The sequence below is a fragment of the Palaemon carinicauda genome, chromosome 44, assembly GCF_036898095.1.
Source record: "Palaemon carinicauda isolate YSFRI2023 chromosome 44, ASM3689809v2, whole genome shotgun sequence".
Taxonomy (NCBI): Eukaryota; Metazoa; Arthropoda; class Malacostraca; order Decapoda; family Palaemonidae; genus Palaemon; species Palaemon carinicauda.
In genome coordinates this window covers 2,917,063-2,929,705 of record NC_090768.1, presented here as the reverse complement: position 1 = coordinate 2,929,705, position 12,643 = coordinate 2,917,063, and the positions used below count along the sequence as shown (strand labels likewise).

General features: G+C 44.5%; 1 protein-coding gene across 1 annotated transcript in view; it reads left to right on the top strand.

Moving 5' to 3' along the window:
- The window catches only part of LOC137634337 (myotubularin-related protein 10-B), a 291,307-nt gene that overhangs the window by 210,359 nt on the left and 68,305 nt on the right, over positions 1 to 12,643 (top strand). The window contains exons 8-9 of the mRNA XM_068366732.1: positions 9,894 to 10,039; positions 12,252 to 12,401. Of these exons, the coding sequence (XP_068222833.1) occupies positions 9,894 to 10,039; positions 12,252 to 12,401 (296 nt within the window). The remainder of the gene's footprint in view (positions 1 to 9,893; positions 10,040 to 12,251; positions 12,402 to 12,643) is intronic.

Here is a 12,643-nt window from a genome sequence, read left to right as displayed (position 1 = left end):
CGCACATAATGACGTCATTAACATGCTGCCATCTTGACACACAATAGTATTTTGACGCATGAGAGTATTCCTCCTTCCCACGAGTTACACTTCCATCTCAAACAGATGAGGTCACCTTTGTTAAGTGTCGTTGGCAAGACCCATGCTGTTGGCATTTCAGATGGCAACCTACTGGGAATTCCTTCTCACGTCGAAGATCGAATTCATAAATGGACTCCAATACTTCCTCCTTGCACTCTGCTGCTAGAGGCGAATGCACTTATATAATGGGGAGTGAGCTGAACTCTTGTTCTTTCTTCCCCTCCTATTCTCGCCACAATAAAGGAAGGACGTCTGAGGAAGTAAGCAAATTACACGATCTATCTTATCTTACATCATTTCCAGAGGGTGGAAAGAACTATCCTTATCTTTTGTTCCTGAATTTGAGGCCCATACGCAGAATCCAGTTGAAAATTATATCATATTTGACTCATTCACGATCTTGTTTCTCAGAGGTAACTGATGACCCAGATGACATTTTACCCCGTGAGACCAATTCATTAGTGCCGTATATTTCTGTGAAAAGGACAACCCCATGTAAAGGGCAAACCCAGAATTTTCCTTTAGAAAAAGCATTTTTACCATATACTCCATGTAATGGACGAACAGCAATTTAAGGCCGGTCATGTGTTACTACACTTTTATTATAAATCTTTCCACATTCTAATCTTCGGACTCTCGTCGCGCAGAACTTCAGGCTCACATGACTGGCGCTACGCTGAACCTTAGGGTTCTTGCAGCCCTCGTCCTCTTGGTGTCAATCCTCCTACAGGATTTGGTGATGAGGTACCCACAGAGTCCTCATCATGTGGATTCCTATGGGTCAATGCAACCTGGAGTCACACTCCACGGTAGCCCCTCCCCCTGGGTTTCCTCCTCTTTCTCCAGTTCAGTCTCGTGCTGCGCCGCGCGACAGACCAGTGTCGGGCTATGCATTTGGAGCATTAACGCATGACAAGCCAGCGTCTCGCGCTAGAGAAGGTTCTCGCGATTTTCCTTCCTCGTGGAACCCGTCTCACCTCGCCCTGGTGGTTGCTTTGTCCTCGGACGAAATTACATCACCGTTTTTGGCTGTAGAAGGTCTCCCTTCCCTGGGGTAAACCTTCCGCCAGGAGAGATGTCCATTAATCTGTCCAGTCTTGGGGGCATCCACCGCCTCAGAGACAACAGTCGCCCACATGACAACGCCCAGACCCTATCCCTAAGCGTAGGCCTTTGCCGATCTTGCATGGTGGGAAGCCTCCTACAGGCAAGAAGGCTAAGAAACCTTCCGAGTTTCTTAAGCCCAGGGATCTATGCCTTCGTAAGGACTGCCCTCCCAGCTCTTAGGGAGCCGGCAACCCCCTATGACTGTGAGCATTATCTAATGTAATGTGGCAAGCCGTGACGGGGGTTTACTCCCCATTCCCAGTCTGTAGGAGGCACTCCTAGGATTCCTCTGTTGCCACCTCTCGTTCCTGGAGCCTCTCCTCCAGCTGATCCTAGGAGGAGTTCGGAGGATTCCGCTCCGACGGTTCCTCCTCGTAAGAGACCTCGGGAAGAGAGCGTGCAAGAACTACAAGGTAGCCTCTTGCAGTTCAAGGTCCCAAAGGCCAAACCTAAAAGGAAGAGGAAAAGGATCCATCCTTCACCTCCCAAGGAAGACAGGGCAATCTGCTACAGGGACTCTTTGCGTCCCTCCCCGGTCAAGATAGTGCCTAAGGAGGCGAGACCTACGACTGGGCATGACGTGCCCCCTCCTGCTGCGGACTCCCATCCTTCCCACAGACCAGCAGAGCCTGGAAGGTCCTCGCTGACGGAGGAACGCCTGCCCCAGGGCAGAAAGCCCAAGGATTTATTTACAATCCCTAAATCCTTGGCTAGGCTTCCCTCTTCTCTGCCTGTTAGGCAATTGGAAGCTAGCAAGTCCACAGCAGTTTCCATGTCTCCGGTCGATTCAGATGACGACTTGTACCCACTCTGGGGTCCAATGGGTGAGAGCTCGGAAATGGAAGGGCAAAGCGATCTCGAGGACGACACTTTGCCAGCTGCTGTTAGCCCTAAGCTAATGGAGAATGAAAGGACAATTGGAGCATGCCTTCTGGCAGGTTCTTTCCTGCATTCGTTCCATCAATGGGCTGCCAGATCCACTGTTAGCCCCTTTTGATGGAAAGGAAATGGTCCTAGACCAGTTTTATGGTACTTGGAAACCCTTGAAAGCCAGTGCAGCTCTGCCCTGGTCAAAGGGGTTGAGAAGTGCCAAGCAGAAGGCAGTGTCCCAGGCAACTGGGTCCTCCTTCTCTCTCCGTTTCCACTCATCCTCCAATTCCAACTCATCCTCCAATTCCAAATCAGCCTCCAATTCCCCCCTCCTCCGTATATTTTTCAAAGGAGGAATTATGAAATTCTCGGTGAGTGTCTCCCTACTTTGCCTTTTGACCATTCCAAAGAGGCACTCTTGAGTACCACGCCCTTCGAGAAGCTCACGGGACTTCCAGTCTCGTTCTCGGTCTCTAAGATACTCAACCAGGAGAAGGTTGCTAAGTACACCATGCATGCAACTTCGTGGCTTGACTTCTGGTTGGGTTCTTTAGGATAACTGATTCAATCTAAGGATCTGTCTCTGGAGTCCTCGACTTTCCTATTGGCTGGTACTCGGGCCATTGAGGTTCTCTCCCATCAGGTGGTGTACCTTTGGGACAACACTATCCTGAAGAGGAGGGATGCCGTCATAGGAAGATTCCATAGGCAACTCCCTTAGGCCGAGGTGACGAGACTCAGGAACGCATCTTTTGATGGTAATTCTCTTTTCAACCCTGAAGATGTCGAGCGGGTGGCAGAGAAGTGGAGGAAGTCTAGCCAGGACTCCCTCGTCCAAAAGGTCTTGACAGCCAGGCCTTAACTTCTTAGCCACAGCGGAAACCAGTTCCTACATCATATGCATAAAGGGCTAGAGACCCTAAACATTAGGGTCAGAAGGGGTCTAAACAGGCCTTTTGTGGAAAGAAATCCTTTCGTGGAGGTAAGGGAAAGAGCCCCTGTCCCCCCAATAAGTTCTGCCTGCAAAGAAAGTGACTAGTTCACCACTCTGTGAGTATATATACAGGTGGCTGATACCCCCAGCCACCCCCTACCCAGTGTCTGGGTAGGGTTGGCACCTCGCACCAAAAAGTCCAATTGGCTACCTTCCAGTTTTGTCAAAAGAATATCCATTATAAATAACTAGTTAACTCATAGAACATCTTTGATGTTACCCAGTTAATTGTTAGAACTGCAAATCATATTTTTATGAATGATTTGGAGCAACTAAAAGTAACACTATATGGGTTCTAAGTAATTTTTCAATATTTAACTTAGCCGGTGATTATAATAGCTGCAGCTCTGCTGCTCGACAGAAAACTCTACGGAAAAAATCCGCCAGCGATCGCTATACAGGTAGGGGGTGTACTTCAACAGCGCCATCTGTCTTCCAGATATCCAGTACTCATTGTAAACAAAGAACTCAATTTTCTCTCTGTCGTGCTACCGGCAAGACCTACTAATTCGCTGTTGCTAACTGGATTTGTTTTCACAACTATTTGGTGAAGTACACTATTCTAGTTTTGAGCTTTCGCTGTGCAGGTTTTCTCTTCAATAAATACTTGCATTCTTTTTTTGATTACGGATTATTTGTTGATGACTTTGGATAGTTTTTGAATTCCCCTTTGACCAATTCAAAATGGCTGACCCTTCTTAAGTCCCAAAATTCAGGAAGTGTAATGCTAGGGACTGTTCAAGGCGTCTTCCGAAGGCCTCTATCGATCCTCACACTGTTTGTTCCAATTGTCGGGATAAAACCTGTCAATTGGAAGATCGATGTGAGGAATGCGTTGGGCTTTCGGAATTCGATTTTATCGAATTCCAAAAATATACACGTAGGCTAGAGAGAGATAGAGTCAGGAGAAGTTCCTCTCGTTCTGTTGAATTTTCCTCTCCTCATGCCCCACAACCTATTCCTTCCCCTGTAGTGGTTGCTCCTAATCCCCCTTCTGGCACTCAGGAACCTTCGATGGCTGATATGATGCGTGCCATCCAAGCTCTGGGTGAGAGAGTTGAGTCCCTGGCTAGTGACCGTAACCAGCTCATGGCGGACGTCAAGGAGCTGAAGTGTAAAAGTGCAGTGGGAAGTGATAAAGTGAGTGATAGTGTTGTGGATAGTGTTGCGCTTGAGGGTTCGTCTGTTCGTGCCTGTCGTCCTCCTAGTCCGGGACCTCTTGCAAGCTCCCAAGTCCAGGGGAGAAGCAATGTCGTACGACCAATGGGTTCGAGAGGCTTTAATCAGCGAACAGACGTTCCCTCCGTGGTTTCGGGCGTATCTACCCAAGATCGCCCCTACCACACAAAGACGAGAGAGCCCATTTATACCTCGTCTGCGGAAGAGGTTTCTCGCAAGAAACCATGGACCAAGGTCTCACGACCGTTAAAGCGCAAGTCGGTCCCTTCCGCGCAAGTCCAACGGCCCAGCTGTAGCCACTGGGTCAGTTCGGACTCGCTGCAGTCTTCCGATGACTGCTCACCTCCTAAGAGAGGCAAAGCGGTACCGCCTCAGACAGTTACACCGTCTGTAGCCGCACCTGCTCCTGCAGACCCTAAGTGGTCTTTGCTGCAGACCATGCAGTCCCAATTAACGTCTCTGATGCGGGACTTTCGTGCGGAGAAGGTTGCTGCTGCACCAGCCTCTTGCCTACAACCAACCACACACTCGGTTGTGCGTCCTGTGGACGCTGAGGCGACCTTCTTGCGCACTCCAGCTGAGAGAGTTCCGCCACCCATGCGTTCCAGTGTGCCCTGCCAGCCGCATGTTGACGTTCAGCGACGCACGGAGCCTTCCGTTGACGTTCGCGAGGTACAACAACCGTCAGAGTTGTTTTGTTTTGACGCGGTGCGTCAACCTCCGCAACCCAGTGTGGTTGCCACTGCTCACCCACATCAGGCTAGACAGTCTGGAGTAGACGCTGTGCGTCCCCGCGCTGCTATGGTTGTTGCCAGCTCACAGACTGGGCAACAGTTCCATGACGTTGCGTCCGGTTCAGTCACGCGTGCACCCATGCGACCGGACTCAGCTAACCAGCCGTTACCTACTCCATTGCCGCTTCCTCCTCAATACTCGGATGATGGACTCTCTGATGATGATGGTGCTGCACACGTTGATGAACCACATTCGGATCTTGACGAGCCTAAGTCCACGCAACCCTCTTTGGACTTTAGAAAAGTTCTAGCTCTGTTCAAAGAGATGTTTCCGGACCAGTTTGTGTCTGTGGCTCCGCGCTCTCCTCCGTCAGAGTTTGTATTAGGTATGCCGTCATCCTCGCCTGCCTTTACTAGACTCATCCTCGCACGCTCGTCCAAGAGAGCTTTACGAGTGATAGGAGAATGAATGCAGTCCAAAAAGAGTCTAGGGAAGACAGCCTTTACGTTTCCCCCTGCTAGACTCTCTTCTAGATCGAGCGTCTGGTATGCCACGGGAGAAGTTCTCGGCTTGGGAGTTCCTGCCTCTGCCCAGGGCGACTTCTCAAGTCTTGTAGACTCTCCCCGCAGGCTAGCCATGAGACGCTCAAAAATATGTTGGTCATCTTCGGACCTAGACCACCTGTTGAAAGGGATATTTAGAGCCTTCGAGGTCTTCAACTTTTTAGACTGGTGTCTGGGAGCTCTAAGCAGGAAGATCTCTCCGACAGAGAAGGAGACTTCCTTGCTCATCATGTCCTGCATGGACAAGGCAGTACGTGACGGGTCTAATGAGCTTGCTGCATCATTCGTGTCAGGAGTCCTCAAGAAGCGTGAGAACCTTTGCTCTTTCCTGTCAGCTGGAGTTACACCTTGCCAAAGATCCGAACTTCTGTTTGCTCCTCTTTCTAAGTGCCTCTTTCCAGAGGACTTGATTAAGGAGATTGCTGCTTTTTTGATACAGAAGGACACTCATGATCTGGTTGCGTCCTCTGCTCGCAAAGCCACCCCTTTGCCTACCTTGTCAGCTAGAGCAAGGATGGACACTCCAGCGTCCCGATTTATTCCGCCCTTTCGTGGCAGAGCCTCCAGCAGAGGAGGTGCTCATGCCAAAGGGAGACGTGTTAAGAAGAAAGGAACCAAGTCCTTTAAAGGCAGAGTCTGACTGCCAGCTTCTTCAGACAGCAGTGGGAGCCAGACTCAAGAACTTCTGGCAGACCTGGGAGAAGAGAGGCGCAGATGCACAATCTGTGAAGTTGCTCAGAGAGGGGTACAAGATCCCGTTTGTACGAAAACTCCCTCTAGCAACGTCTCCCATCGATCTCTCTCCCAGGTACAGAGAGGAAGACAAGAGACGAGCATTGAAACAGGAAGTGTCTCTCTTACTAGAAAAGGGAGCGGTAGTCAAAGTCCTGGACCATCAAACCCCGGGCTTCTACAACCGTCTCTTCTTAGTGGCAAAGAAGACAGGAGGGTGGAGGCTGGTGCTGGACGTCAGTGCGCTGAATGTCTTTGTCACAAAGCAGACGTTCTCCATGGAGACCACAAAGTCCGTTCTAGCAGCGGTCAGAAGGGAAGACTGGATGGTCTCTTTAGACCTAAGGGATGCATACTTCCACGTCCCCATCCACCCAGACTCCCAACCTTTTCTGAGATTTGTTTACGAAAAGGTTGTCTACCAGTTTCAAGCCCTGTGCTTTGGCCTAAGCACAGCTCCTCTTGTGTTTACGAGGCTGATGAGGAATGTAGCCAAATTCCTTCATTTAGCGGACATCCGAGCCTCCCTCTATTTGGACGACTGGCTTCTAAGAGCTTCTTCCAGTCGTCGCTGTCTGAAGGATCTAAAGTGGACTCTAGATCTGACCAAGGAATTGGGTCTCCTTGTCAATTTGGAAAAGTCTCAAGTGGTCCCATCCCAAACTATTGTGTATTTAGGGATGGAGATTCACAGTCTAGCTTTTCGGGCTTTTCCGTCGGCCCCCAGAACAAGTCAAGCCCAGTTATGCATCCAGAACATGCTGAAGAAGGAACGATGTTCAGTCAGGCAGTGGATGAGTCTGATAGGGACACTATCATCCCTGGAACAGTTCGTATCGTTAGGAAGACTACACCTCCGTCCTCTTCAATATCACCTAGCTGTTTACTGGAAAAAGGACAAGACGCTAGAAGCGGTCTCGATCCCCATTTCCGAGAAGATGAAGTCTTGCCTGACTTGGTGGAAGGACAGTATCAGCCTCAGAGAGGGTCTGCCCCTGGCTGTTCAGACTCCCAACCACGTTCTCTTCTCGGACGCATCGGACACAGGCTGGGGCGCGACATTAGACGGTCGGGAATGCTCGGGAACTTGGAACTCGAGTCAAAGGACAATGCATATCAACTGCAAGGAGCTACTGGCAGTTCATCTGGCCTTGAAAAGCTTCAAGTCTCTCCTTCAAGGCAAAGTGGTGGAGGTGAACTCGGACAACACCACGGCTTTGGCGTACATCTCCAAGCAAGGAGGGACCCACTCTATGACGTTGTACGAGATCGCAAGGGACCTCCTCACCTGGTCAAAAGGTCTAAACATTTCACTAGTAACGAGGTTCATCCAAGGCAACTTGAATGTCATGGCAGATTGCCTCAGTCGGAAGGGACAAATCATTCCAACAGAATGGACCCTACACAAGGATGTGTGCAAGAGACTTTGGGCCACATGGGGCCAGCCAACCATAGATCTCTTCGCAACCTCGATGACCAAGAGGCTCCCAATATATTGCTCACCAATCCCGGACCCAGCAGCAGTTCATATAGATGCCTTTCTCCTAGATTGGTCACATCTAGACCTATATGCATTCCCCCCGTTCAAGATTGTCAACAAGGTACTGCAGAAGTTCGCCTCTCACGAAGGGACAAGGTTGACGTTAGTTGCTTCCCTCTGGCCCGCGAGAGAATGGTTCACCGAGGTACTTCGATGGCTAGTGGACGTTCCCAGAACTCTTCCTCTAAGGGTGGACCTTCTACGTCAGCCACACGTAAAGAAGGTACACCAAGGCCTCCACGCTCTTCGTCTGACTGCCTTCAGACTATCGAAAGACTCTCGAGAGCTAGAGGCTTTTCGAAGGAGGCAGCCAGGGCGATTGCTAGAGCAAGGAGGACATCCACCCTTAGAGTCTACCAATCGAAGTGGGAAGTCTTCCGAAACTGGTGCAACTCAGTATCTGTATCCTCGACCAGTACCTCTGTAACTCAAATAGCTGACTTCCTTTTATACCTGAGGAAAGAACGATCTCTTTCAGCTCCCACTATCAAGGGTTACAGAAGCATGTTGGCATCAGTCTTCCGTCACAGAGGCTTAGATCTTTCCAACAACAAAGATCTACAACCTCCTTAAGTCTTTTGAGACCACGAAGGAGCGTCGTTTGGCTACACCTGGTTGGAATTTAGACGTGGTACTAAGATTCCTCATGTCAGAAAGGTTCGAGCCGCTACAATCAGCCTCCTTTAAAGATCTCACTTTAAAGACTCTTTTCCTGGTTTGCTTAGCCACAGCTAAAAGAGTCAGTGAGATTCACGCCTTCAGCAGGAACATCGGATTTTCATCTGAAACGGCTACATGTTCTCTACAACTTGGTTTTCTAGCCAAAAACGAGCTACCTTCTCGTCCTTGGCCGAAATCGTTCGATATTCCAAGCCTATCGAATATGGTTGGAAATGAACTAGAAAGAGTCTTATGCCCTGTGAGAGCTCTTAAGTTCTATTTAAGACGAACTAAACCTTTACGAGGACAGTCAGAAGCTTTATGGTGTTCAGTTAAGAAGCCATCTTTGCCTATGTCAAAGAATGCTTTATCCTATTTTATCAGACTGTTAATACGAGAAGCTCATTCACATCTGAGTGAGGAAGACCAAGCTTTGCTGAAGGTAAGGACACATGAAGTTAGAGCTGTCGCAACTTCAGTGGCCTTTAAACAAAATAGATCTCTGCGAAGTATAATGGACGCAACCTATTGGAGAAGCAAGTCAGTGTTCGCGTCTTTTTATCTTAAGGATGTCCAGTCTCTTTACGAGAACTGCTACACTCTGGGACCATTCGTAGCAGCGAGTGCAGTAGTGGGTGAGGGCTCAACCACTACAATCCCCTAATTCCATAACCTTTTTAATCTTTCTCTTGAAATGTTTTTTATTGTTGTTTTTGGATTGTCCGGAAGGCTAAGAAGCCTTTCGCATCCTGGTTGATTTGGCGGGTGGTCAAATTCTTTTCTTGAGAAGCGCCTAGATTAGAGGTTTTGATGAGGTCCTGTGGTATAGGTTGCAACCCTTCATACTTCAGATCCTAGGGGTCGCTCAGCATCCTAAGAGGATCGCGAGGCTCCGTAAGGAAGACGTACTTAAAAAGGCAGAGTAATTGTTCAAGTCGACTTCCTTACCAGGTACCTATTTATTTTGTTTTTGTTATTTTGATAACTTCTAAAATGAAATAAAAAATCCTTAGCTCATAATAATGTAAACATTTATTGCTGGTCTCTACCCACCCCCCTGGGTGTGAATCAGCTATTATAATCACCGGCTAAGTTAAATATTGAAAAATGTTATTTTGATAATAAAATAAATTTTTGAATATACTTACCCGGTGATTATAAATTAAAGGACCCTCCCTTCCTCCCCAATAGAGACGCAGTGGACCGAGGAGAAAATTGAGTTCTTTGTTTACAATGAGTACTGGGTATCTGGACGACAGATGGCGCTGTTGAAGTACACCCCCTACCTGTATAGCGATCGCTGGCGGATTTTTTCCGTAGAGTTTTCTGTCGAGCAGCAGAGCTGCAGCTATTATAATCACCGGGTAAGTATATTCAAAAATTTATTTTATTATCAAAATAACATTTTTAACATTTATTTTTCATCCAACAGGCAGCAGGAAAACCGAATGATGGGGTTAGTTCATCGCTGTCATCCAAAGAAGTTACAACCAACCATATTAGATTTAGACCAGATTTTACCGTCACTGAAAGAAATACAAATGTCTTACATCAAACTTAGAGAATTGCATACACCAGGTATGTAGACTTTTGTCTTAATTTGTAAATTTTCATACATAAAAATTGGAATTCCTGAAATGTTAGTGCATCAAGCAGTCCGTTAGCTGTAACAAAGAATGTTAGTCTTAATGATCTTTAGTACTGTTGATATAGAATTAAGAATGATTTTGTATTTTTGATGTTCAAAATATTTTAATATCAGTTATATACTGATAGATGATTAATATGTGCAGAAGCTACTGTGGAAGGTGTATGAAAAAATGGATGGGACTTTAGCTTCTTGATACAGCTAAAGAAGTACACACTTTACTAAAGCCAATGCTTTGAATTAGATGGGAAACTTGTAGAAAGCCAAAAAGGTCATTAACTTTACCGAATAGAACACTCCTGTTTGCAAAATATTAAGAAAACATACCCAAGAGAAATAAATTTACCGTTACCTACAGATGAAAATAAGAAACTAAAATTAATTATGATATTATTATTATAATTATTATTATTATCATTATTATTATTACTATCCAAGCTATAACCCTACATGGAAAAGCAGAATGTTCAAAGCCCAAGGGCCCCAACAGGGAAAAATGGCCCAGTGAAGAAAGGAAATAAGGAAATTGATAAACTACTGTATATGAAAAGTAATAATCAATTAAAATAAAATATTTTAAGAACAGTAACACCATTGAAACAGATATTTCATATATAAACTATAAAAAAGACTTACGTCAGCCTGTTCAACATAAAAATATTTGCCATAAGTTTGAACTTTTGTAGTTATACCAATTCAACTACCAGATTAGGAAGATTGGTCATAGCTGGAATGAAACTTCTAGAATACTGTGCTGTGTAGTATTAAGCCTCATGATGGAGAAGGCCTGACTATTAGAATTAACTGCATACCTAGTATTACGAACAGGGTGATACTGTCGAGGAAGATCTGAATGTAAAGGATAATCAGAATTATAAAAAATCTTATGCAACATGCATAACGAAGTAATTGAACGACGGTGCCATAGATTAATATGTAGATCAGGAATAAGAAATATAATAGGCCATAATTTCCTGTCTAACAAATTAAGATGAGAATCAGCAGTTGAAGATAGGTAATATATGAACAATTCAATGTGGTTTCTGCTAAATTAGTTTATTTTTTCTTATTAGTAATAGAGAAATAATTACCATATTTCAACTATTTAGGAAAATTTCACAATGCAAGTACAGTAGTCCTTTGACTGTCGTGGGTATTTCATTCCAGGCTCCCCAGGATAGCTAAAAAACTAACCACTGCATATGTGCAATCACCTAGCACCACAAATAATGCACTACATTGTTTTCAAATAGTCAAGTAATTGTAGAGTATTGTAGGTTTTATTACAATATTTGTATAATAAGGTACTATACAAGCTTGTATATCTACATCCTTTCCTTAATAAACTTCTAAATCATCTATAACACTAAATAAACATTCTAAATTTTATTTTATTTTTGTCACAATCATAAATCCTTGAAATCTAACTTCAATTCTGTTATTAAGTTTAAATGTTATTTATAGTTTAGTTATGATTGTTTTTACTTTTTTTTCAGCTTATTTTCCTTTAATAATATTTGATGCCTTCCTGCATAATGAATTACAAGCATTTCTGTTTAAATAATTATAATTAAAAAAAAAAAAACTTTATTCCCCATTCGGTAAAATATTGTACTGTATAATATTTCAGCTTCTTTCTTTTTTGTTTGCTTTTCATTTCTGTTATTCACTCTTTATTGCTCATTTCAGTCTTTTTTCCTTAAACCCTTTCTTATTGTGTATCGGCCTTATTCCCTATTTCCTTTCTTCCAGTATTTCCTACAACATTTTGCCTGTTAATTCTATTTAAAGGAGATTTTGTATACTGCAGACAAATTAACAAAGTCTAGAAGATCAATGTTGTTACTTATAGTATATCATAACTCCCTGTCTACCATGCCAATAATTAGTTTTGTATAGTATCCTTTTACATAGGTCAAGTGTGCATTTGCAAGTACATATAGCCATGTAATATACCATTTCTATAACGTAATTGAATCAGTACAGTTTTACTTATACTGTATATGGAGTCTTGGAACCAAAATTCTTTGTATGTTGAGGGCTGATATGTACTTGTATAAATGTATTTTTACATTTATGAATGTCTTGGTTTGCGTACTGTATTTAGTATAAGCTTGGGTTACCTTTCTTTTTTATTTGCAGATGACCCTCTTCAATTTTGGGAACAAGATCGTCATTATTGGAGTCGCTGGGAATCTTCACGCTGGATGTTACATCTTAGCAAATGCTTAGAGGTAGCACAGAATGCAGCCTCTGCCATTATTCATCATAACAGCTCTGTCATCCTACAAGGTTCATTATATTTTTTTTTCTGAGTTTTAAGTTAATAGATGAAAATACTTTGCTGTATCTTGCATATAAAGAATAATTAGGTTTTTATTTATAAAAGAGAAGTAGCACCTACATATGTTGGTAGGAAAGTTCCAATGAGCTTTCATGAGAATATGATGTATTGTTTGCAATTGTTTGAATTTCACAATAAACACTTTAGTTGTGATTTTCTGATAAAAGCAATTAGTATAAGGTTGCTATTA